Below are 27,678 nucleotides of genomic sequence, written 5' to 3'. Positions count from 1 at the left end.
CAGTATTCTGTGAAATGATTCACTCAGTGACTCCTATAGCTTTTCAAAGTACAGAGCAGCCAGTGGGGTATAGAGGAGATCAGTGACATCTTCAGGTGTAAACCAGTGATCTCAGTACCTACCTCAAGGGACTTTTGGTGAAGGTTAAATGCAGTAATGCATATGAGCACTGTTGGCACGGCGCTGGAATGAAGTGGCTGCTCAATACATTTTAGCAGAGTCTATTTCAGCTGAACCTTTGTGTTTAGCTCAAATTTGGTCTATATTTTGCATAGACAGAAATATATGTGTATAGGCAATTTAGGAGAAATGATAGTAATGTTAATTTTTTTAACATCTTTATTGCGGTATAATTGCGTTACAATTTTGTGTTAGTTTCTGCTGTATAACAAACTGAATCAGCTATATGTATACATATATCCCCATATCCCCTCCCTCTGTGCCTCCCTCCCACCCTCCCTATCCCACCCCTGTAGGTGGTCACAAAGCACCAAGCTGATCTCCCTGTGCTATGCAGCTGCTTCCCACTAGCTAGCTATTTTACATTTGGTAGTGCATATATGTCCATGCCACTCTCTCACTTCGTCCCAGCTTACCCTTCACCCTCCCCATGTCCTCAATTCTGTTGTCTATGTCTGTGTCTTTATTCCTGCCCTGCCCCTAGGTTCATCAGAACCATTTATTTTTTCTAGATTCCATATATATGTGTTAGCGTATGGTATTTGTTTTTCTCTTTCTGACTTGCCTCACACTGTATGACAGGCTCTAGGTACATCTACCTCACTACAAATAACTCAATTTCATTTCTTTTAATGGCTGAGTAATATTCCATTGTATATATGTGCCACATCTTCTTTATCCATTCATCTGTTGATGGGTACTTAGGTTGATTCCATGTCCTGGCTATTGTAAATAGTGCTGCAGTGAACATTTTGGTACATGACTCTTTTTGATTTACTGTTTTCTCAGGGTATATGCCCAATAGTGGGATTGCTGGGTCATATGGTAGTTCTACTTTTAGTTTTATAAGGAACCTCCATACTGTTCTCCATAGTGGCTGTATCAATTTATATTCCCACCAACAGTGCAAGAGGGTTCCCTTTTCTCCACACCCTCTCCAGCATTTATTATTTGTAGATTTTTTGATGTTGGTCATTCTGACCGGTGTGAGGTGATACCTCATTATGGTTTTGATTTGTATTTCTGCAGTGATTAGTGATGTTGAGCATCTTTTCATGCGTTTGTTGGCAATCTGTATATCTTCTTTGGAGAAATGTCTATTTAGGTCTTCTGCCCATTTTTGGATTGAGTTGTTTGTTTTTTTTGATATTGAGCTGCATGAGCTGCTTGTATATTTTCGAGATTAATCCTTTGTCAGTTGCTTCGTTTACAAATATTTTCTCCCATTCTGAGGATTGTCTTTTCATCTTGTTTATGGTTTCCTTTGCTGTGCAAAAGCTTTGAAGTTTCATTAGGTTCCATTTGTTTATCTTTGTTTTTATTTCCATCTCTCTAGGAGGTGGGTCAAAAAGGATCTTGCAGTGATTTATGCCATAGAGTGTTCTGCCTATGCTTTCCTCTAAGAGTTTTATAGTGTCTGGCCTTGCATTTAGGTCTTTAATCCATTTTAAGTTTATTTTTGTGTATGGTGTTAGGAAGTGTTCTAATTTCATTCTTTTATAGTAATGTTAATTAAAGAAAATTAAATGAGTTCAAAAGTCTCATTTTTTCTTTATACAAAATAGCATCTGGGTGGTTGTTAGTTTTAAGCTACCAGTTGAGTCAATAAAGTGCACATTTTAGGATTTATATATCTTACTAGGTACTTCTCAGGGTCAGGAAAAATAAGTCTTAGAAAAAAATAAATTAAAATCAGCCTTTAGTTCTGTGACTATGAGCAATCTTCTACCATAACTTTAAAAATATATGTATAGCCCATAAATTATTATTTTAACTTGGAATTAATCTTCTAACTCAAATTTAAAATTAAACATAAATCCTGAATTTTTAGCTGTCCTACTCTGCACAAATGATTAGATAATGACTGTGTTTTCATACTTATTTTTATTTATTTATTTATTTTTTTTTCCCGGTATGTGGGCCTCTCACCAATGTGGCCTCTCCCGTTGTGGAGCACAGGTTCCGGACGCGCAGGCTCAGCGGCCATGGCTCACGGACCCAGCCGCTCCGTGGCATGAGGGATCCCCCCGGACCGGGGCACGAACCCGTGTCCCCTGCATCGTCAGGCAGACTCTCAACCACTGTGCCACCAGGGAAGCCCCTTCATACTTATTTTTAGTGTACACGTATATCTATCTACATTTGAACACACTGATTTATCGCTAAATGTCACGTTAGCTGTCAAATGGACAATGAAGTAATAGATAAAACGCAATTCTCTGAAGGAATGATTTAATGATGATATTTTGATTGTTAAAGACCAAACTGTAGAGTGAGTTGTAAAGGAAAACATTTGGGATGGTTAAAAATTGATGTCGCCTTATTTTTATGATAAGCATCAAAGTACAGTATCCAGTGCAGTACACATCCGATACCTTTCAACATTACTTTGTCCTTTACCTGGTGAAATGACTTACCATTTGCTGCGGTCTTGTAGTTGTTTATGAGCAAAATATTTTTTTTTATCACCCTGGAAGGTAGAAAAAGGAAGTTAGTAATGAGACCACCTCTGCTGAGCCTTTTGATTATTTGACATTTTTTAAATAAGTTTCTATTATGACATGGAAAAATACCTTGAAAGAGGGAATATATAGATATTGGTGTATGTGTGTGTATATATATATATATATATATATATATATATATATATATATATATATAGTATAAAAAGATGGAGTAAATAATATCTGGGGGTTCTTTCTCTAAAATCCTAAAAGAGTTTCTTCCTGTAAGACATAGTTTGAGAATTGAAAATATCTTATTTCTTTGTAAGCTAAGATAGGTTGTCATATTCATTATTTGCTTAATTTATACCACTCTGTTGGCACCAAATCTGATAAAACAAAAGTTAATCAAGCTTTTTGGAATTTAACTCTTCTGTATACCCATTTTGTGAGCTCTTGAATTTCAGAATCCAGCCACAAGTGTGTAATATTCTTCTTCACTTTTCTGGAAGAATATGGAAATCTAAATATAGTTTTAATTTCATTTGACTAGAGGTCATATCTACTTTCACTTGATCTGTATTGACGGTATTTCTAAAAATGTTTAACAATAAACCCCATGGAAACTAAATGGAGGTCTCACAGATGCTATTTTTTAACCAGTAAAAAGTCTCTTCTCATTCATATTTTCTTAAAATCTTATAAGGAGGAACTCATCAAATTTATATGCAAAGTAGAATGTTGCTCTTTTGCTTTATTGTTTAGTGAAATTAAGAGACAACAGCTTTATTTTATTACCAACTAGAAGAAACCCACATCTGAGTCTAAACTGTCTCCAATTCCAGAAGGAAGAAGAAATTACAATGCATACAAAGACACTCCATATTAGGTTTTAGGCTGCTGGATCACTTGTGTTTTACAGTTGGTTATACTTGAATACATATTCAAGAAGTTGGTGAGAAGTAGACTTGATTTGTTTTGAAACTTAATTGTGGTAAGAATGAGATATTAACCCTGAAGTGCCATGTGGAATTAAGGCATCATGTCATTAAGTTATCCTTGGCTTTGTAGCATGTAGCAGAGTACCATGCAGGGTTGCAACAGAGGATAGAATGGAGCCCTGGGCTCTTCTCTTAGTTCCTCTTTGAAATCCAGAGAGGTGAACATTCACTTTTATTTGTTTTTTTCTTCAATGCTTATTTTTAAAATAGCAATGAAATAATAGAGTCTCTAAACTGTCAGTTCATAAGTATTTAATGAAGTCCCTCCGGGTGTCCAGCACTGAAGCAGGCATGTTAGAGATAGAAAGAACTAATCAGCATGACTTGTTTCTTGACTAGGGTTGCCAGATAAAACACAGGACACCCAGTCACATTTGAACATCAGATAAACAATGATTTTTCTTTTAGTATAAATATGTCCCATGTAATATCTGCTAAATCTGTTTTACTTGCTACATGTGAAACCCTCTTCCTCCAGAAACTCACAGGGCAGTGAGAGAAGTAACTTACATATATTAAATCCTTAGGGAGGAACATAAAACAGCATGTAAGGAAGTTCAAAATTGTGTAGTTTAGGTCAGAACTTCATAGTTTTTGTTTTGTTTTTCCTCCTGTGGCATAAATCATAGATGGCCCTAGTGAGAAGCATTAAGGCCTATAGCATAAATTTTGAGTTATGGTAGCTCCTGGTTATTTTCTTCCATTTCTTTCAATTCAAGAAAGCAAATGTGGGCTTCCCTGGTGGCGCAGTGGTTGGGAGTCCGCCTGCCGATGAGGGGGACATGGGTTCGTGCCCCGGTCCGGGAGGATCCCACATGCCGCGGAGCGGCTGGGCCCGTGAGCCATGGCCGCTGAGCCTGCGCGTCCGGAGCCTGTGCTCCGCAACGGGAGAGGCCACAGCAGTGAGAGGCCCGAGTACAGCAAAAAAAAAAAAAAAAAAAAAAAAAAAAAAGCAAATGTAAAAACACTTAACGAGAGTGTCTTTATTATAGAGATAATCCTGAAGCTACCCTAGTCTTTAAATAAATTTTTAAAATAAATTTTTCAAAAGTACCTTTCAGCTATTATTAGTAACAAATTACTTGCATACCCGATTTTGTCACATGTGTGTTGTTAAGAAGTCTCACATCTTATTTATATTTATTTTTGGCCACGCTGTGCAGCATACGGGATCTTAGTTCCCCAAGCGGGGATCGAACCCGTGCCCCTGCAGTGGAAGTGCAGAGTCTTAACCACTGGATGGCCAGGAAAGTCCCGTCACATTACCTTTTGATGTCATAGAATGTCCTGATTCCCCCCAAGACCAGTGTGAATCAGAGGAGTTAGAAAAAGTATCATCAGAAAGATTGGATTTGAATGAGGTCTCGAAAGCATAGACAGAATGCTGTAAGTGGCAGAGTGTGAAAAGTTTGCAGTAGACCCAGAAGGGTAGCCAATTCTCAGCCAATAGAATGACCAGAACAAGAGGTTACCCCAAAACAGAAATACCCTCTCAGCTTCCTCAAGTCATTGAAAATCAATGGAGGGGTTACCTCAAAAATCCTCTTTTGACAAAGCAGTGCATTTTAGACAAAGACCTAAACCGTTGGGAAAGACACAGCTGTGTCTTCCTACCTGTTCACAGCTTCTCTGTCTATTCTGTTGTACTTTAATTGCTAAACAGCGTTTAAGAAATTAGATTTATAATGAAATTAAACTGTTAATATTTTAAATTCTCAAATGAGTTTGAGAGTTTGAGAAATGACATTTTTATGTAAAGCCTTCAGAGCAGTGAGAGTTATTTGGGAAACTTTCTCTAACCTCCAGAGTGTCTCAAAATATTTACAGTATCATGAACAAGATTATTACTTATTTTTCAAAATAATCCCTGTAGATAATCAGTTGAACTTTTCAAATGTTGTGCTTTATCTCGTATCTCAATGTTCTAAATAGATTGTCTGGAAAATATTGAAAACATATTAAAAGTAGCAATTGTTTAATAAGATGACAATGTTTTGGTACATTCTTACTATGTAAAGTAATGAAGCTCAGGCCCTGTGAGTCTGTGGGCCATAGATTTTCATCATCAGTGTGTAGCTTTCCAATGTTGCCTTTGGATATTATTTGTCAGTTCAAAAATTCTGCTGCTTATTGCTTAATCCCACTTGGAAACCATAAATAAGATAGGAAATATGATTTGCCATGTGAAATAGAACATGGCTGGCAAAATCACCTAGACTATATCAAAATAGTAAAAATGTATCACGAAAAATAATAAATTTCCACAACATAGCATGGATCTATCTAGTTGTTGCACATGTCTGGGTTCCAGTGGTTGTTTTAGAACGTTTCTGTTATTTTTTAATTACACACATACACACACACACAGAGGCACGTGCATGCATACACACCAACTAAATATTTGTATGTACTATCCTCATTTTACAAAGGGGGGTGAAGGTTCAGAGAGGTTGAACGCCAGCCTGATATCCCAGAACTTGTATGGGGAGTAATATTGAATTCAGTTTTTCTGGTTTCATGTATATTCTTTCTTACATGCCATCTTTCTTTTTGAACTCTTGAAGAGAATTTAGATGTTAAAGTATCCATTATCAAAATGAAATTATACCAAAGAAGCCATAGATGTGCAAGTGGTGACCAGTTTTAATCCCTATGGAAGCTGGTAAAATAATCTTGTAAGATTTTGAGCGTGTACATGTGTCTTCAGAGATCTGTCTGACCCCTGCAATGTCCACCATGATGACAAAGAAGCACCCTTGTCTTTGTTCCATCTTCAAACAATGACCTGGCAAAGATGCCAAACAAAGATGTGGTTTGCTTAGGAGTTGGTCCAAATATCCCTGCCCTAGTGGATCACATTTTGCTTTGTCATGTATAATGTGGCCAATCATTTCTTGTTCAGTGTACTATAAATAAGCAGGGCAAAGGGACAGCTGGTCTGTTTTTCTTCTGATTGTGTTCACTATACTGTTCTAAATTTAAAGTCTGGCACTGGCCCATTCTTAGAGTTTATTATTATGAAAAGCCGCCTTAAATGTACGTAATCCATTAATATAACTTTCCTCTCAGTTAGATAACTATTATAATGATACTAAAGGTGTCTAAAGTGAAATTTTATATTACTTTTGAGGAAGGATAATTTTCGTGAGTATGAAGTACAACCTTATAATCAGAAAGTCATCACAGATCCCAGAGGGAGAGTGACTAGGAACAGAATCAAGAACTTCAGAGCTGTAGGAGGCAGATTCTAGAAAACACATTATTTTCCTGAACACAAAATTTGTATACTCCTTTGTTCTCCCACTCCCCTATTTTCCTAATAGGGCAGCTGTAACTTCTAAAAATGTTTCTGTCAAACCAGATATCGATACAACCAACTTAGTTTTCAATTTTATTTTCTGTTATCATGCGATATCAGAAATTGCAGGTATCATACAATATTAGAAAAGTGGTAGGAAAAATATTTGTGGGAAGTAATTTCAGATACATCTTCTTGAGACAGTTTATTTAGAGCACATGGCACAGTGCCTAGAACATGCACAAAAATGTCAGCTATTATAATAACACTTTGTTTTAACAATTTTGCTTCCTTAGCAGTGTAATGACAGCCTTTGTTGACACCCTTACCCAGGATTATAGGATTTGTAGATAACAAAAGATGGTGTGTGTGTGTGTGTGTGTGTGTGTGTGTTTGTGTGTGTGCGTGTGTGTGTGTGTGTGTGTGTATAGTCATGTTTTTCTGTTCTTACTAAAATCTCTTAGGAAAGATGGTAGTTATTCGTGTCTTAACCATCCTACTGCTTTGACGCTAAGAGATGTTTTAAATGTAATTCAGGAAGTTGGTTGCTGACAGATGATCTCCTTTGTGTATGTCAGTGGGAATGTTTTAATCCTATCTAATTTTAGGCTTTCTTTAGTTATAAATAGTTTGTTCCTGAGGATCAAGGTGAAATGCCTCTGTGCTAAGAAGTTTCCTGGAGACACTTGTGCAATGATATTTGAGAGTCCTTTGCTTATATCTCGTGTTAAATAGTTTGGACCTCTCTCTAGGTGCTTCTGTGATCTGGCTTCTGCCTTCCCCTCCAGCCTGATATCTTATTACTCCCCAGCGCTTACGTTAGTGCTCCCAAAACACAGAAGTGTTTGTAGTTTCTCTACTGTTTTCAACTGTCTGCTTTTGCTCACAGGATCGTCTCTGCCTAAAATGCCTGTCCACACTAACCTCCACCTCTGATCCAAGACTCAATTCAGCCATAAATTCCCCAGGAAGGCTGTGCTAAAATGTTCCCAACTAGAAGACATCAGCTGCTCTCCTCTGTGTCTGGCCATACCATTTTTAATTTTAGTTATATTTACATTTTATTATAATTATCTGGCTTCTCTGCCTTTGCCTTTTCCTCTGCCTTCTGCCTAGATGCGCATTTTGTGGATGAGAAAACTAACCCCAACCCTAACTCTAACCCTTCCAGGAAAAAGACTGATCTATGACACAGTGGAGTATGTGTAATTTCAACATATTTGGTGTTGGTGGTCCATATATTTATATAATTATTCACATTCTTTTAAACTTTGTGTGTGTGGTGGGGAGTTCTTTTTGGCTTTTTGGGGTGGATGTTGATGGTGAGCTCTGTTAAGGCAGACCATTCACCTGCTTAATGAAGACATCATGAATCTTAAGAAGTTACTTCCTCAAGCCCTTTTTGTCTTCTCATTATACTCCTAAGTGCTCTTTCACTATTTTGTTTCTTCTCACGTGCTACTTTACATTGCTAGAAGGATTTTCTTAAGGCTTATGATCATGTCACCTACATGCCCTTAAATAAATAATTAAAATGTAGGCGTGTCACAGCTTAGTATTCTCTGCCTATTACAATCTGGCCCCCGCCTACCATTCTGGCTCACTTTTCCAAATGCCCTCAATCCAATTTGGTTCCAGTGAAGTTGAACTTTTCAACACACTCCATCATTCATGCTGTCCCCTCAATTTAGGACACTGTTTCTTCTCTTATTACAAAACCAACTTCTGTCAATATTTTAAGGCCTGGTTAATGTCTTCTCTTTTATATAGCCATTACTGAGGTTTCTACCTACAGGCAGTTTCTTTCTTTTCTGTCCAGACTGCTTCATATATACTTAGCTTGTGGGATTTTACTCCCCCCTCCCTTGTATTATAATTATGTTTGTGCTTCTCACATAAACTCCTAGAACTTGTTTTCCCCAACTGATACATGGAGAAAAGCATATGGATCATATGTGTAATAGTAATTCTTTTAATTTTAAGTAACAAGTATGACTCAAAAAGGGACCATACTGGAGGGATAATGAGCTATTTTATGGACCCAACTTGGACCTTCCCCAAACTATAATGAGCAGCCAAGAAATCCATTTAAAGCGAATAGGCGGGCTTCCCTGGTGGCGCAGTGGTTGAGAGTCCGCCTGCCGATGCAGGGGACATGGGTTCATGCCCTGGTCCGGGAGGATCCCACATGCTGCAGAGCAGCTGGGCCCGTGAGCCATGGCCGCTGAGCCTGTGCATCCGGAGCCTGTGCTCCGCAACGGGAGAGGCCACAACAGTGAGAGGCCCACGTACCGCAAATAACCAACTAAATAAATAAATAAAACAAATAGGCTTCTCTCTCTGATCTCAGCTGTTCTGTGCACATCTCTCAATCTTTCTTGCTGCAGACCTGTTTTCTCTGCCTTTTCTATCCATACAGTAGAGACTACTTAACTGGAGCTCCCACTTGTTCTCAGTTACAAGTGTCCTTGATTTTCAGTTCCCCCTAAACAGAATCTGATTGGTCATTTTGGTCAGGATCAAACATAGCCTACTGGCCCCGGCCACTTATTTCCAAGCAGCTGTGAGCATAAGAGCCTAGAGGCAAAGGAAAGGGTTATCAAACGTTCACCTGGGTGGGTTTAGAGTAAAGGATATAATTAGAGAATTGTGTTGATAGTGCTCTGAGAAGACACAAAAATGTATCTATTATAGGATTGCTGTGAGGATCAAATATGATAATTTGTGGTAGAAGAAGTATAGCATGTAGTACCTATGGTCAGACTATCTGGATTTGAATCCCTGCTCTGCCGTTCATCAGCTTTATGGCCTTGGGATGCCCTGATGCCATTCGTCAGCTTAATCTCTGTTTACCGTAGCTTCTTCATTTGTCAAACTGGAAAAGTATAATAGTAACTAATTATAACGTTGTGAACATGGAGTTCTGAAGTGTAAATCCCTATCACAGAAATTGGCATATGATGATCACTCAATAAATACTACTTATTGTTAAAAAATTACTTGCGTAGTTGCTAATCTATCATTTGCATGAAGTAAAGGTTTGTTTCCAACCTCTTATACTTGCCTTTATTAAACTATAATTTCTTGAGAGTAAGGACTCTACATTGTACACTGCTGTATCTGTCGTAGCATATAACGTGGTTTCTTACACATTTTAGACACAGTAATTGGATGGATGGATGGATGGATAGATCAATAGATGGATGGAAAGAAGAAAAGAAGGGGGGAGAGAGAGAGGGACAGAAGGAGGAAAGAATAAAACTAACCGTTAAATGCACTTCGAATTAGAAAAGCAGATTTGGCTGCTTTGTTCATAAAGGATACCAACCCACAAACTTGGGGGCAGAATAGATAAAGTAATACAACATATATCTGACATAGTGATAACTGACTGTGCTCTGCTCTACAGATCAAAATACTAGCTATGACTGTCTGGTAGTGAGATAAGATCGATTTCTCAGTTTTGTGATTGACTGAATATAGCAACTGATGGTTGCTATATTCAGATGGTTGTTACAACACAGCCTTGTGTTGTAGCTGTACCCAATTAAAACCACTAGATACCATAATTAAGATTACTGAAAGTTTCATTAAGACGTTACTTAATTAACAGGTTATTTGCTGTATGATCTTTAAAAATCTATCAAATGGTATGTTTTATTAAACTACAGATTCTATTTATTGAGCATTTTCTTTTAAGCCATTTCAGATGTAGTCTGCAAAAGTTATTGTTGACTTGCTAAGTAATTAGTTGCAGTGTAGATTCCATTTTTGTTACTGCCCAGAAAACATTAATTAAATACTTGGGCCTGATTAGATTGTCTGCCCTTGGGATGTAGATGTGTAAAATCACCAGAATGGAAGGGAGTGGCAGGGCAGTTTTTTATACAGCAGTGGACTTGGGATTAGGCAAAAGCAAGTTCATGCCTGTGCTGTTACCTCACTAGGATGGTCAAGGCAAACACAGCCTGCAGAATAACACTGATTGACCATAGCTCCAGAATTGGCAAGGATAGATGTTTCCAAGGTCAGGAAGATGACATGATTAGTGGAAGGGACACGTACACTGAGAACAGATAAATCTGATTTAAGATCCAGATCTGTTGCTTTTTAACTGTATGACTCCAGGCAGGTCCTTGAATCTCTCTACTATGCTTCAGTTCCTTCATTTATTCAGGAGTAGGCAAACTTTTTCGATAAAGAGCCAGATAGCAAATATTCTAGGCTTTGCATATCACATATGGTCTCTCTCACGTATTCTGTGTTTGTTTGTTTGTTTGTTTTAAACAACCCTTTAACAATGTTAAAACCATTCACACCTTGAGAACTGCACAAAAATAGGCTGCTGGCTGGTTTTGGCCCAGGGGCAGTTTTCTGACCCCATATGATTGTATTATTGAGATTTCACTTTTAAGCAGCAAATACCGGGCTCAGAGAAGTGCTCTATAAGTCTCCCAAGTATCAATGACGCTAAATCTTTTGGTCAGCTTGAATTGTGCCATACCTATTATTATAAAGGTGACCCGAGGGCTTCCCTGGTGGCGCAGTGGTTGGGAGTCTGCCTGCCGGTGCAGGGGACGCGGGTTCGTGCCCCGGTTCGGGAGGATCCCACGTGCCGCGGAGCGGCTGGACCCGTGAGCCATGGCCGCTGAGCCTGCTTGTCCGGAGCCTGTGCTCTGCGGCGGGAGGGGCCACAGCAGTGAGAGGCCCGCGTACCGCAAAAAAAAAAAAAAAAAAAGGTGACCCGACTCTGTTCCCATTTGTGCCTCAGGATTCTCAGCTGTACACAGTTTATGGCTCTTGCTGCCTGCCTCCCTAGTGCTTTTAACACAGACCTATATAGTCAATATACAGCCATTTATAGTTTCTCCTGTCCCAACCCTGCTAGCCTTATTTCTCTCTCTACTTTTTGCTCCCAGGGTTTCAACCATTATGAATTACTTGCTATTCCCTATATACAAGATTTTCTTATACTTTTCCACAAGCTGTTCCTTGTGATAGGACCGCCTCACTTTCTCTGTTGAGAAGTTTCTACATGCACATCAGTTCTTATCTGCGACATCACCTCTTCAAAGTAGCTTCCCGTGATCCTATCCACCATCAATCCATGTTCCTCCCCAAATCCATCTCTCTCAGTCAGGGTTGGGACATTTCCATGTGATTCTGTCTCACTCTGTTCACACCTCTCATCCTCTGATCACACTGCATTATAACTGCCAATAGTCTGTCTTACCTACTAGGCTGAAAAGTCTTGGAAGCCAAGGATTTTGTTCTTTACCCCTCTGTAAACCCAGCACCTAGGACAGCACCTGACTCAGTTGATATTCAGAAACTTATTTAGGGTTGCCAGATAAAATACAAGATACCAGTTAAATTTGAATTTCAGATAAACTATGAATTTTTTTACTACAATTATATTATTACATAGGACACTCATACTAAAAAAAATCATTGTTTATCTGAAATTCAAATTAAATTGGATGCTGTGTGTTTTTATCTGCTAAATCTGGAAACCCTAGTTTGTGAATGAATAAATGAATGAATGCCATTCTTTTCTGTATTAAGCAATAAATCATTTTTATTTATGCAGTTTTCAGATTAGTATGCCATATTAGAAAATTTCATCAATGTGTCATTAAATCCTTGATTGCACTTTGAAAGCATGTTTTTATATTAACAACAGGGAGACTTAATCACTATTAAGAGATAACTGTTAATCCTTGGGGAACTTTCCAGATTAATAGAAGAAGCATGGCAGTTATGATGGTTTATCAGTAGGTAAACAAGAATGAATAAAACCTATTGAGATTAGGCATGCTATAATAATAATAACCATAATGGCAATAATAAATTATGAAAAATATTATAGAGAAAAAATTTGTTTCCCAATTTCTAGTGGATATATTAAAAATGCAATCTCAAAGCAGTATTAAATACATATTAATTATTATATACATACATGTATATCTATATGAAATGTTTTCTGTATACAAATAGAATTGGTAACTTAACCTTTTAAGAGCTCCAAAGTGTCAACCTAACTGTGGGTAAGGGTGTTAAGAAGCCGATGTCCCTGCTCAGAAAATACCTTCCTTGGTTTGTCATCTAGTCCCTATAATTGCTGCCAATGAAAACGGGGCAAAAGGCAGTGTTGTAAGTGACACTGGGAAGATACCTTGTCAAGTATTTTTACTTGCCCCATCTACAAAGCTGGTATCTCTTCAGTGTGATCAGACTGGGCCAGCATGAGTTAGCTCTAGCTCTGCTAGTTGGGGATGGCTATGGGATGAGGCTTGAGGGGTGGCCCAGGGATGGACAATAGCTACCTATGCACTCAGTACAGACTAGGCCTTCCAAGAGAGTGAAAGACCTCATCAGCCTCTCTACCCAAAAATTGCTTGTAAGAGTTAATTTCCATTATTTCATATATTTACTTTTAAAAATATTTATTTTATGATGGGTAATTCAGGTACATAGTATAAAATTCAAAAGCTACAGAAGTAATCTCCCTCTCTCCTCTACCCTTTAATCATACATTCTCTTCCTGGATATAATTACTTTTTCTAATGCATCCTAAAATAATTCCTGCATTTTAATGTATGCTTACTTGTGTGAGTGTGTGTGTGTGTAATTTATATAAATGAAAGCATATTATACATGGTTCTGCACTATGGTCTTTTCACTCAAGATATCCTGGAGATCATATTCATATAGGTTCTCTTCAGTTCTTTTAATTTTATTAATATTCCCTTGTCTTACTGTAGAAAATTTTATTTAGTCAATCCTACATTGGTAGATATTTAGGTTATTTCCAACATTATTATACACAATGCTCTTGTAACATCCTGTTAATGTCATTATTTCCCCAAACCATGAATATGTATGTGAGATAAATAATTGCAAGAAAAATATTTAAAAATAGTGCTAAATTGTTATACAAAGCTGAATTGTCTGCAAAGGTTATACTAGATTGTTTTCCTACCAGTAGTGTATTCACATGCATTTGCATTTCTCTCACTGTAATAAGTTCAATACCCTGTTTGTTTTTTCTAACCAACGCCAACTGAGGCGTTTAAATTTTAGGCAGTGGTTTGACTTTAGCACTTTTTATTCAAATTGGCCTTATTATACACATAGCCATGACTTTCCTTTCTTTATCCATTAAGTTGTTTCTTCATTTATTTTTGATTCAAAGTTTCTTCTGTTTATTTTTGATTCAAAGTTAATCTTTGATTTGGATGAAATTATAGCATATTAGGTTAATTGAAGAATTTTGTTTAGAGAGCTAGCTCTTTATTCAAATAATACAGAAGATGAAATATTTGATGAGCAAGTACCAAAAGAAAGCGATCTTTTACAGTTTATTTTAAAATTCTAGATATTTCTTTTCCCTAAAAGAGCCCAATTAAAATCTCAATATAATTTTTACCAGTCAAAATAATGATTTTATAGACATTTATTACATAGTTCTTGACTTCTGATCATGAGACTCTATTGTTTCAAATGAACATGTCTGATTTCTATGTGAAAATACATTTTTAGTCACAGCTAAAAAAATGGTACTGTGAAAATCTATGCCTTAATATTCCGCTTACATATTCAGATGGTAGATCACAATTACAAGATTATGATACCTTTTTTTATCTAAAGAAATATCCTTTGATTTGGGATGAATTGTTTCAGGAGCATTGAAAACCATAATAATTATTAGAACTTTTAAAAAGTGTTCCATGTTGGTAAAAGTAATTACAGAGGAGAACAGAGCAGTGATTTCAATCACTGTTTCACATCTGAAAAATGAAACAGAGAATGGGACATTTTCTCAAGGTCACCCACTAAGTTGGCAATAGAACAATGAGACACTCTTCTGGCATGTTGTCTAGAATTCTTTATAGGAAAGGACATCCTCCTGGCTTGAAGGCACTTTATAAAGGCAATAATCCTTTGAAATATGTGACCAAGGAAATTAACATTCATTTCAAACATGCATCAGTTGAAGTTTTAGTACGTTTTTACCAGTCATCATTTGAATATGTTTTTTCCTCTATTTTAAAAATAGCAAAACAATTGAAGAATCAGTTTTCAGCTCTGTGGAATACAGATGAAACAAAGAAAAAGGAAAATACCACGCATTATTTTATTCTTGAAAGTACTCATGACCCATGAAACACCCATGAAATAATTTGTCTATTAATGTCTTCTCCTGAAATTCCAACTTTATTTGGCCAGCTACATTACAAAATTACATGCATCATTATCTGAAAAGAAAAAACAGCTATTAGATTTATTGATCTCTTAATCCATATTATATTACAAAGTATGGTTCAAAGAAGAGGAAGCATAGTGTTAAGAAGAAAGTGAGTGTTTGACTTGAGTAAATGAATAGAACATCTATTATAATGTACTCCAGGTTTGACTTTTTAAAAAATTTTAATTAGAGTAAAATTCTTTCTTCTTTTTTCCTCTTCAATGAAAATACCTGTAAATCGTTCAGAAATAAACCAAATAGGCCCCTAAGGAAACAATGGCAATGTAATATCTAAATCTGTACTTCTGAACAACTAATAAAATAATAATAAGGAATAAATGAGAACAACAAACTCTTCTTTCTCTCCATAAAATACACTCTAGGGAGACATTCTTTAAATTTGTAAGACTCTACCAAAGAGTTTAATATTTGAAGCCAGAACACAAAGTAAATACCATTTGTACTCTAGCAACGATAACAGCAGCAAAACACTGGGACTCGGAATTTCTTCTGTGGTTCTTATCGTAGTTACAATAGAATGGACAGAGAATTATCTTTAATGACTAGATAGAAGAGCAAATGCCATCAATCATGTCAACATTCAGAGGAATCACATACGGAATATGGAAGCAATATGGATTATGCTGAAGTCAGTTCAGTTTATGGCACAAAGGGAGCACAACAGAAAAGAAATAGCAATATATGTCCCTCTGCCATTGCTTTTCCATCCCCTTTCACTTACACTAATTCCATGTATTAGGTTGAAACATGAAATTGCCAATAATTGGCCATTTTAACCTGCAAAAACAGCAATCTCTTTGGTTCAATCTAATAAAAGTCTATGTTCATTGTTATTGAAGCATGCCATAGAATGCAGAGTTCATAAGTCACATCAAAAATTCACTGTGCCGGGGCTTCCCTGGTGGCGCAGTGGTTTAGAGTCCGCCTGCCGATGCAGGGGACACGGGTTCGTGCCCAGGTCCGGGAAGATCCCACATGCCGCAGAGCGGCTGGGCCCGTGAGCCATGGCCGCTGAGCCTGCGCATCCGGAGCCTGTGCTCCACAACGGGAGAGGCCACAACAGTGAGAGGCCCGCGTACCGCAAAAAAAAAAAAAAAAAAAAAAAAAATGCACTGTGCCATCGACCCAGCAGAAGTAATATGAAAAAGGAATGTGAAAATTGAGTTCTTCTAAATTCATCACTCTATTTATTGTGACCTTGCATGGGTGTAGATCCAAAAGGATTTGCATTCTCTCAGAAAGTGAATTAATGCAGTGAATGGAAATATACACCTATGTTACCGGAAAGGATAAACTTTGGAGTTACTTTATTGGTAACACTTATCATTGCTCTGCCTAGAGAAACATCCTCTTTGAGGTCATGTCATGAGTCCCTGTTATCAATGAAAAAGCAGAGACTGCCTTGGGTGGACTCTGGAAAATGTATCTAGTTCAAACTCAAGTCTTTGTTCATCATGAGTTGACAAATATTCCTGATAATACATTGATTTTTATGCATTTGTTTTTTCATTACTCCTATATTCTACATTGGAAGGTTCTAAAGGGCAGCGATCATATTTTCTGTTTAGATATATTCTTTAACATATGGATTTCCATACAGTAACATTTACTTTAATAAGTGAAAAGGACATCAGTGTTCTAAAATGACTCATCTAGGGCTTCCCTGGTGGCGCAGTGGTTGAGAGTCTGCCTGCCAATGCAGGGGACATGGGTTCATACCCTGGTCCGGGAGGATCCCACATGCCGCGGAGCAGCTGGGCCTGTGAGCCATGACCTCTGAGCCTGCGCGTCCGGAGCCTGTGCTCCGCGATGGGAGAGGCCACAACAGTGAGAGGCCCGCATACCGCAAAAAAAAAAAAAAATTAAACTGACTCATCTAAAATTATTTCCTCAATACTTTATTTCATACAAATTGTTTCCTCTGTTTGTGCTTTCCACCGAATTTTTAAGATTTTATTAATATGGTAAAGGAAAAAAGTTTCCCTTAGTCAATCTCTTTTGAAAAGTAGATCCTTGGACTAGTCTACAGGATCTGAATGATGGGACCCTGCCTTCCTTTCTGGTTTCTCCTGGCCCCTGCCTTCTTTTACTCTATCCCTGAATTTCAACCTTCTTTTTTTTATAATAAGTTATTTCCTACCTCGGGGTTACTGCATTGCTTTTCTTTCCCTGACTCATCTTGCTAATTCAACTCATTTGGGGGGGGGTCTTAATTTTTAATGTCCCCAAAAAGGCTGTCCGTCCTCTGAATTTCAAAATGACATCCTCTCTATTAGATCTCTGTTTGCATGCTATTTGATCAGCATTTTTTTGCATACTAATTTAACTTCTGTCCCAACTAGACCATAAGGTTCAGACATTCAGAATATAATAGCCCTCAGTAAATATTTGTTAAAATAAACATTGACATTATATTCATGAAACATGTGAATATTTAAGAATAATAAAGTGTTTGAAAGATATTCACCAAGGTGTTAACCTTAGTTATCTCCTGGCACCTGGCAGATGGTATTATAGTATTTTTCTATTTTCTCTCTTTTTTGTTTGTTTAACTACATATTTTTTTCCGTGATTAGTATGTAGACATATTTCTTACGTAGATTTTTTTCCCCTTTAAAATGCTACTGAAAAATCATGGAAGTTTGCATGGATGAAAGTTTGAACTGGAATAAATAGCTCTTGGAGGAGCCACCTGCGTGTGCACAGGCATGGAGATGATAGCTGGCGTGTTTTAAGGAAACAGTTATACGTCGCAGGTACAGCAGAGAATCATCTGTGTAGTGCCTGGAAAGGTGAGAGGTCAGTTAGTGGAGGACCTCAAACTCTAAATGACAGTATAGAAACTTTTCTTTTTTCTTTTGAAAGTTCTCATGCAAAGAACTGACATGACTGGATTTACACTTGAAAATGTGCAGCAAAGTGAGATATGACGTAGAGGAGGGAGAGAGTGGTGGCAAGGAGGTCAGTTATAAGGCCTGATCAGCGTTCCGGGGTAGAGATGGTGAAGGCCCAAAGTAAAGCAGTGGCTATGAGAATGCAAAGCAAGGATGGATATAAGAGATAAGGCAAAGATAGAACTAGTAGAATCCATCATAGGCAGTGATGGAGAAAGGAGAGTAATAAAAATGAATCCAATCTTTTGAGCCTAGGCAAATGCAAGAATGGTGATGTCATTTACCCAGATAGGGAACCCAAGGAAAACAGTGGTTTTGAGGTTAAAAGAAAATGAGTTCGGTTTTAATTAGAGGTTGCAATGGAACTTTCGGACAAGGGTGTCCAGTAGGAGAAAGGTAAAGTTAGAAATGAAGACTTAAAAGTCATTAGTATAAAACTAACAGCTGATGCCATGCCATAGGATTATGTGAGATTTCCCCAATAAGAAGAGTTGGAGCAATCAAAAAGAAGGCCAAAAAAAAAAGAATTTTGGAGAAACACCTATTTTCTAGTGAACCAAGGAAGAGGATTCAGGAAAACAAACTGAGAAGGTAGCGTCAGAAAACAATTGGGAGACTGATTTAGAATAGAATTTTAGGAAAGGAGGTTTCCTGAGAGGAACTCTGTCCAGAAGGGTAACATGCTTTCTAGATGTCAGAGGATCCTAAAGTGACAGCAATGATGATGATGATGGTGATAGTTAACATTTATTGGTTGCGTACTCTATGCCAAGCTTGGTTAGAAGACAAGTGTTTATTTGTATTAATTCATTTTACACTTAGTGTATGTGTTCTGTTGGAGTGTGGGAGTTATGAATCATGTTAGAATAACTTCATGACTAAATAGGAAGTAGAGTTGGTGAATGGCCTGATACAACTTTTTTTTCACGACACTTATCTCCTCTGGGACCAAACTTTCAAATAGCACAGTTGAATTTGCCACAAACTCTGCAATTCTAGTTCATAATTAATTCAAAGTCTAATTTCAAGTGGCCCTTGGATGCTTGTTGTAGCCTATCAGTTTTGAACATCCTATGTGTTGTAGTATGATTGCCTTTGATTTTGAGATGAAAAGGATTTATTTTGTCCTAAATTTAACTGTGGACTTGAATGAGAATGAAGGGCTCTGACCCATGGTTGCTGTAAGCTGTCAAGCCATTGGAGTAATGTCACTTTCCATCAAGGCTGGCACTGAGGGAATGCTAGGACTCTGATGACAGCAGTCACATTGCTCTAGAGCTGAAAAGGGAGAGCCTCTCCTGGAACAGTTAACTTTGCGTAAACTGTTCTGCTTTGGCCTCGTACACTCTGTGTTCCCGGAGAGATATCAACGTACTATAGAGTTCCCTAGCAGCCATGAGACATGAGAGAATTGCTTCAGAAAGAGAAGAGTCAATGTAAACCCTTGCTATGGATTATTCAGATACTGACAGCGACTCTACTTTGGGGTGCAGTGATGATGAAGACTCCAGTGATGAAGTTCAGAGAATATCAGAGTCAGTGCACAGAAAACCGTATTTGCAAATATTTTTGGATATTTTTTCATGCTCTATGATTTCATTGAAAGGAATTTCTAACTCCTCCAGAAATGCTTAAAAAAAGAACACTACTAAACTGCATAGCTTTTGTTCATTAATTAATGGCAAGTTTGTGAAATATCTGTTAATTTGCCAAACAGTAGCTATTTCTGCAGTAGTACATGTTTATTAATTGTCATGCTGAAATAAACTAATATGCAGGTACAGAAATAAATGAATATGAGATTTCTATTTTTAAAGACAATGTGCATGTTAGACCTGGACTGTTACGTAGATACATGGAGCTTTACCTCCTATAAAGAAGTGTGCTGTGCTCAGAGGCAATATGTGTTTGGTGAAAGGTTTAAGTATATTAGACATTATCTTAAAATTCTATTTATAAAATTCTCTTGCCAATGTTTTTTCGAAGTCTCATATATTATTCTATTAGAAATGCTCAAACACCCCGATATGCCAAAAAGTAAAACTAAAATAAAGCTCAGTTTTTTAAAAGGAACATTATCTCCCTCTTCTTTTCCCCATGTCTAAACTAGTATTACATGAAGCCCCTGCTACCTTGGCACATGTTCTGTGTGAAACCAGTATCATAACAGCTATGTAGATATGTTACATAGCTGTGGAGCTATTGGGACATCCCTGTTTTATGAGTATTTAATATTTCATATCTCAGTCCAAGTGATATTTGCTTTTACCGTGGTCCTTGGTCCTATAAAGGAAATAAGCACACACAGTAAGTCACAGTATTGTCAGCTTACATAAATATATTCTCTCATCAGAAGTTTCTACAGTCTCTCCTAAAATAAGGGATTAATATATGTCAATACTAGGTCAGGTAGCATTTTTCCAGGAGCAAGCTCTCTGGGTACGCAGGGACGGCATTTCCAGACACCTGCATAGGCAGGCATAGTGGCATTAAACATCTTAAGTAGAAATGCAGTAACATTGTAATGGCAACATGAGTTTGGCATTGAATGAACTTGGCATTGAATGATTTTCTATTGTTATATAACATTGTTATAAAGCAACATAGCAGGGCTATGACATACTATGGATAGGAACTCTAATAATTTGGGAATAGAAATGGTTTATTGATTTAGCTTTGCAGTTGGGCACCCATAAACATTAATGCTGCTTTTTAAAATAGTTAAATATTAAATATTTTTATACTGATGGGCAGGGAGACATTCTGAGTGCTTACTGCTCAGATGTCATCCCGCAGTAGAATGAACTTAGAATAGTTGTCAATTTAAAATCTTATAGCAGAGGGTATAGGCAGTGAACTGTTGAGAAAAGAACATGGGCTTTGGAGCCAGACAGCTCTCTGTTCAAATACCAAGACTGCGACTCATTCGCTATGTGTGTCTTTTGGTGTATTACATAACATTTATCCCCAAGTCTAAATTTCAGATAAAATACCCGCCCTCTGTTATATGCATTAACTGAGGTTTGTGCAGATTGTTTAATATAGTTCCTGATATATACTAGATGCTCAACGGATGGCAAATATTATAATCCACTGTTTAATATGCTGTTTTTTCTCCATGTTATGCATCTTTTTGTTTTGATACATGTCACATTACTAGGTACTGAGCCTGATTGTAGGCCATAACTTACAAAATTTCCTTTTTTAAAATAAAATAGTCTCAATTTCTATTGACTGTGTCACTTTTCTGATCTTTGATTTTTCACCATCTACATTTTAAAATATCTATGTATTTTCTTTTCGTTGCAAGGAAATTGCATTTATTTTGAAAGTATATGCAATTTGGACCGGACATATGATACAGTTTTAAAATGTCGGACATTTGTGATGAAAGCATTTTTTTAATTCATATGCATGGAAAATATGTTGAAAATGAAGCATTATTTTTCATATGTTGTATTTTGAAAGACTCCGTGGGCAATTTTAAGTTGTCAAGGTAGAAATATATTTTAGGGAAAGTTTGTTTTCTGTAAAGCTGTGATAGATTTTTAAAAAATACACTGGCAGCAACTTGTAGTAACATATGCTGATGTGAGCAGTCTCCTGAGAAATAAGTCGTTCATACAATTTATAAGGCACCTGATGGGCATTACTGATGACTTCTGTCTGTTGTGTTCACTTCACCAAAAATTACTGCATAGAAATAATAACGGACTTGAAAATATCTATTTCTATGGAACAGAAAGAAAATCCTCACTTTGTTCTTGGGTAGTAGCATTTCATAAAATACCAGACAGCGCCTCCACAAAGGCAGTATTGGTGATGAGAAAAATTAGAAGTAATGAACGGCAGGACCCACTGCTCTCTCTGTGCTAGGCATTGTGAAAAACATCATTATTGCATTTAAGACCATTAAATGGGCACTGTTATCATTCCCATTTTTATAGATGAGGAAATTGAGGCTTTCATAAAGTGTGTATACCTTGTTTTGTAAAACTGAGAGAGTGTGTCTCCAAAGCCTGAACTCTATTCTTCCCAAGGTTTCAAGATTCCTATTCACACACTTACTAAGCAACTCATCTGTTCCAGCCATTCAGTATAAAATGGGGAGCAAAACTAGCCATGGACCCTGCCTTCATAACGTTTAGTGGAAGGAGGATAGAGCCATTAACCAACAAATAAATGCATAAATTATGAACCGTGATAGGTACTTGGATGGAGAGGTACATAAGGCCATGAGAACAGATAAATAGGGAACCCAACCTAGTTAATTCAGCATGGCATCCCTGAGGAAAGGGGCACCTAAGCCGAGATCTAAAGGGTAAGCAGGTGTGAACTGGTCAAGGAGTTGGAGAGGAAGTTCCTAGGCTTAGGGAAGGCTTGGTAAGAAGAACTCATGACAGGAAGGAGATCTTGTGTTCAGTAATTTAGAGGAGCCAGTTTGGCTGGAAGGTGGAGGATGTACGGGGGGCATTGGGAGGATCATACTGGAAATTGAAGAGACTGAAATATAAATTTTAGGATCAGAAGTGAACTTTGTATGATAGGTAGATTAAAAATATACAATAATCAATAGGTTTTTTCTTTGATAGCAACAACCAATGAGAAACAGAAATGGAAAAGGAATGCCATAAGAGAAACTGATAATAAAAAACACCTAAGAATACTTTTTAAAAAAAATGCTAGGAAAAAGATTAAGTGAAAAAGATTAAGACATAAAACTCGATCTGAAAACAGGAGAGTCATGCTGTGCTCTTGCAAGGAAAATTAATATAATCAGAAAGTTCTTCTTCTGAAATCAATGTAAAAATGTGATACAACTCTACTAGAATCCCATTGTGGGTTTCTTTAGATGTGGAAAAATAATTATAAAATCTTTATGAAATATGAGTGCTTAAGAATATCATCAAGATATTTCTGAAAAAGAATCTTGGTAGGGAAAACTGCTTTTCCAAATACTAAATACTAATAGTTACTATAAAGCAACTGTAGTGGTAGCAGCAGCATGTAGCAACAGTGAAAGACAAAAGGATCAATGGAAAAATATAGTTCAGAAGTATCTGTGAGAACTTAGTGTATTTTGAAAAAATAAAAATCCACTGGGAAAGTCTTTATTTTCAAGACGTTAAAGCCCGATATTAGAGACATATGATGTTTCAATTATGATTTTTAGATGGTTATTAACACCATATTATTTCCTATGTACATATCTCTGTAATGTATTTCAAACTTATATTTATCATTAATTATATTAGAAATTTTACCTTACTAGGAAACAGTGTTTCAAGTATAACTTAATGTTTCCATGACAGTGGTACTATTACATTTTTAGTAGCTCAAAATGAAATGTGAATTTACCAAATCCACCTTTGACAGCTGGATAAGATGAGATACCATGGCAGATTTATAAAGGTTTAAGAGGTTGATAGATATTCCTGCAGTGACCATTTAGATGCTTATAAAGGAACAGTATATACATATTTCAATCAGAGTGATTAAGATTTGTTGAATGTTCTTGAACAGCCATAAGCTCTGGTATAGGTGAATAACTGTTTATTATAAGTTGCCAAAAGATTGGTCACATAAGTACAGGGTCTCCAAAGTAGGAAAATGATTAAAACAGGTCCATTATTCTCAGAGTAATAATGATAAATTCATACACAAATGGATTAGATACTCAAGTTTCCAGAATTATATCTTCAGGTCTTTTTAAAAGTTTACCTATTCATGTTCATTACTGTCTTTATCATCATCCAATTAATTCATTAATTCCCCAACTAGTATAGGGAATGGTGATATAAAATTTTGTTTCATTTGTGTAAGTGAAAATTAAGTTTGAAAATTATAACTACTAGATTATAATTGTAAGATTTGTGTGATAAATGACAAGAGTAATATGGTTCCTCAGGACAAAGAAATTTGAAACGAACAAAGCTTAAACCTGGAAGTGCAAAACTCAGAAGAGCATACATAATTTAATATGTGTCTTGAATTAATCATAATGAACACTTTTCTTTGATATTAAAGGGTGTTTTACTTCAATCTCTCTCTATTTTTTGTATAGGGAAGATGTCAGAACAGCAAACGTAATTGCTGCAGAAGCTGTAACCTGCCTTGTGATCGACAGAGAGTAAGTGCCTTGCTTTCTTATGCATATTGCACACTCATATCAGTGACACACATAAGTTCCTGGAATTAGACGTCGCTTCATGGAGCTATTAATACCTGTTTTATATCTTTTTATTTAAAATGAGTTCTATATTTGATTCGTATTCCCTGTTATTCTTGGAAGTGGCTCACTCTGCCATTCCAACTTTGTGATCTTTAACAAGGTATTTAACCACTGTGAACTTCACCTCAGCTCATTTGGGAACTGGGGATAATGCAACATCATAGAGATATCATGAGGATTGATGAGAACACATGAGAAAAGCGTGTTCATTGCAGCTCTATTTACAATAACCAGGACATGGAAGCAACCTAAGTGTCCATTGACAGATGAATGGATAAAGAAGATGTGGCACATATATACAATGGAATATTACTCAGCCATGAAAAGAAATGCAGCTGAGTTATTTGTAGGGAGGTGGATGGACCTAGAGTCTGTCATACAGAATGAAGTAAGTCAGAAAGAGAAAAACAAATACCATATGCTAACACATATATATGGAATCTAAAAAAAAAAAATAGTTATGAAGGACCTAGGGGCAGGACAGGAATAAAGATGCAGATGTAGAGAATGGACTTGAGGACACGGGGAAAGGTTAAGCTGGGACGAAGCGAGAGAGTGGCATGGACATATATACACTACAAAATGTAGAATGTAAAATGTAAAATAGATAGCTAGTGGGAAGCAGCCTCATAGCACAGGGAGATCAGCTCGGTGCTTTGTGACCACCTACAGGGGTGGGATAGGGAGGGTGGGATAGGGAGGGTGGGACGGAGACGCAGAGGGAGGAGATATGGAGATATATTTATATGTATAGCTGATTCACTTTGTTATAAAGCAGGAACTAACACGCCATTGTAAAGCAATTATACTCCAATAAAGATGTTAAAAAAAAAAAAAGAAAAGCATGTGTCCAAGTCCAAAAGCATGTGTCCAAGTGGTCTTTACCCAGGAGACACTTGACCAATGCTATTTGTGTAAATTTTTTAAAATAATAATTAGTAGTATTTTTCAATTATATTTTATAATTTATGAAATATTTATAGTATATTTTATAATAATTATAAATTATTTTATGTTTATATAATATAAATTTATTGTTACTAGGAAATGGAGTATTCCTTGAGCATGTTTTAGTTTTCTCCTCTATTCTTCCATCCCCAAATTTCTAAATTAGAAGCATTTAGGAAGACACTTTTGGAGAAAGCATCAGTTCTACACATAGACATATTTAGGGCCATTAAAAGTTTGTTCAGTGATGCTGTTCCCTGTTCCTTTTGTTTATTCTGCCTTGCTAGCCCCATTACCTGAATGCTTTACAGGTTAAACTACAAATATCAGATTATTGACTCTCCAGTAGCCTGAGTAAAATGCATGTCTACTGTCTGGAAGCAGTCCTCCAGATGTTTTCTCTTTGCTGTGTATGTGGATACATTTATCACAAAAGCCAAGTGCCTGACCCAGGAGAAGAACCATAAAGCATCCATTTTAGTGGAGCCATTAGAGCTAGAATAGGCTGTGAATGTCAGTGTGGAATGAAACTGAGGGGCATATATGATCAGTTCAGAATGAAGGCGTTGAATGTTGAGCTCCTGGGGCTCTGGACATAGAGAAATCCCACTTGATTCACAGATCTCACTTTTGCATGCCCCTCTGTGCTGGATCTCTAGAACCAGAGCAGTGGCATCATTGCAGAATGATAGCTATATCCATGAATATTTCTGAAACAGATATTCTTCATCTGGTTCCCAGAAACAACAATTACCTGTTCAGTCTTTTTTTCATTTGACTAACGTTTTTCTGAGGCTGTAGCACATACGAGGCATTGTTAAGGGCTGTGAGAAGAATCAAAGGAGCAGCACAGATCCTGGTTTGGGGGGTTAGCTTCTAATGGAGGAATTGTGGCATTTATACAAATAACCGTCATGCAAAGCAGAAGGCAAGAATGGTCCACAGTGTACTGTGGGAGTCCAGAGAAGGGAGTTGACTACTTCTGGGGAGAATCAGGGAAGTCTTCATGGAATAAATGGTTTTATTAGATAAATCTGTAAGTATAGGAGAAGCAAGGTAAATAGAGTGAATAGCATAAGCAGTACTCAGAATAGGACTATGAGCCATTTCTACTGGCTCCAGGGAGGCTGTGTAAAGGTAGCTGGAGGAGCTGTGACAGAAACGTTCACAAACATGTAGGGGCTGGTTCACCAAGATTACCAAGTGGTGGGAGAAGGGTGACTTTGACAGTTCTCTGCAGCCAGATAGTGTCACTAGAACACTGAGAAGTCTGTGTAAGATGAATTAGAGGGAGAGGATAGAGACAGAACATCTGATTGGCAGTCTGTAAATCCAAGTGGTGATCATGAGAACATTAATGGGAGGCGTACATTAGAATGAAGAGGTAAACCCAGAGGGCTTAACACTTGACTGAATGTGAAGGCTAAGGGAGAAATTAGGGGTATAGTCAGGATTAAGAAGATCTAGAAGGAATGTTGAAAAAAAAATTAGTCTGGGAGACATGATTTTTCACTAAAAATATAATAAATTTGACATACAAGTTGGACACTCAGGAACGGATGCCCTGCAGGAGGTAGAGAACATGGGACAATAACTCATTAGAGTTAACTTAAAATTAACTTAAAAATTGCTGACATCGGGCTTCCCTGGTGGCGCAGTGGTTGAGAGTCCGCCTGCCGATTCAGGGGACATGGGTTCATGCCCCGGTCCCAGAAGATCCCACGTGCCACGGAGCGGCTGGGCCTGTGAGCCATGGCCGCTGAGCCTGTGTGTCCAGAACCTGTGCTCCGCAGCGGGAGAGGCCACAACAGTGAGAGGCCCGCAAATTTCTGGAAATAGTAAAAAAGAGGAAAGAAAGAAAATTTGTAGAGGTGTAAATAAGGAAAGTTATGGGAACTTGGATGGCCTTAATCTTGCCTCTACAGCATAAAGCAGAGGAATCTGGTGAGGGAAGAAGTGACACTGGGGCTGAGGGTTTGCCAGCTGATTGGGGATGGATGGGTAATCGTATCAGTTTATATCTCTACAGTCCTTTGTAATTTATGAATTTCCACACGTATGAGATCCCACCTGGAAAAAAGATAGGATGTTTAACAAAAAAAGAAACTGAAACCCATAAAAGTTTAATAACGTGATAAGGTTTCATGGTAAATAGTAAGGCCCAGATTAATCAAGTCAGGAACAAACTGATGGGACATTGTGAGTCACCTAGTACAGGTTCTTCACTTTGGTTAACTGAGATCCCGAGAGATGAAGGAGCATCAAGTAGCATCACATACATACATTTGATCTCATCCATTCTCTTTTCTCAAGCCTAGTCATATATAGTGTGCTGTGGGGAGTGTATGGACTCTGTCAAATAAAGCTCAATACTGAATATTTACCGTACCATGTTATGAGAATATGGGCAAG

The 27,678-nt window shown here is 37.3% G+C and overlaps 1 protein-coding gene across 3 annotated transcripts in view; it reads left to right on the top strand.

The window, feature by feature from the left end:
- The window catches only part of PRKG1 (protein kinase cGMP-dependent 1), a 1,343,672-nt gene that overhangs the window by 1,182,198 nt on the left and 133,796 nt on the right, over positions 1 to 27,678 (top strand). For all 3 annotated transcript variants that reach the window (XM_032607772.1, XM_032607771.1, XM_032607770.1), the window contains exon 8: positions 24,151 to 24,216. In XM_032607772.1, the coding sequence (XP_032463663.1) occupies positions 24,151 to 24,216 (66 nt within the window). The remainder of the gene's footprint in view (positions 1 to 24,150; positions 24,217 to 27,678) is intronic.

Source organism: Phocoena sinus, chromosome 16, assembly GCF_008692025.1.
Source record: "Phocoena sinus isolate mPhoSin1 chromosome 16, mPhoSin1.pri, whole genome shotgun sequence".
NCBI classification, from domain to species: domain Eukaryota; kingdom Metazoa; phylum Chordata; class Mammalia; order Artiodactyla; family Phocoenidae; genus Phocoena; species Phocoena sinus.
Note: the sequence above shows the minus strand (reverse complement) of the source record. Positions and strands in the feature narration are given on the sequence as shown.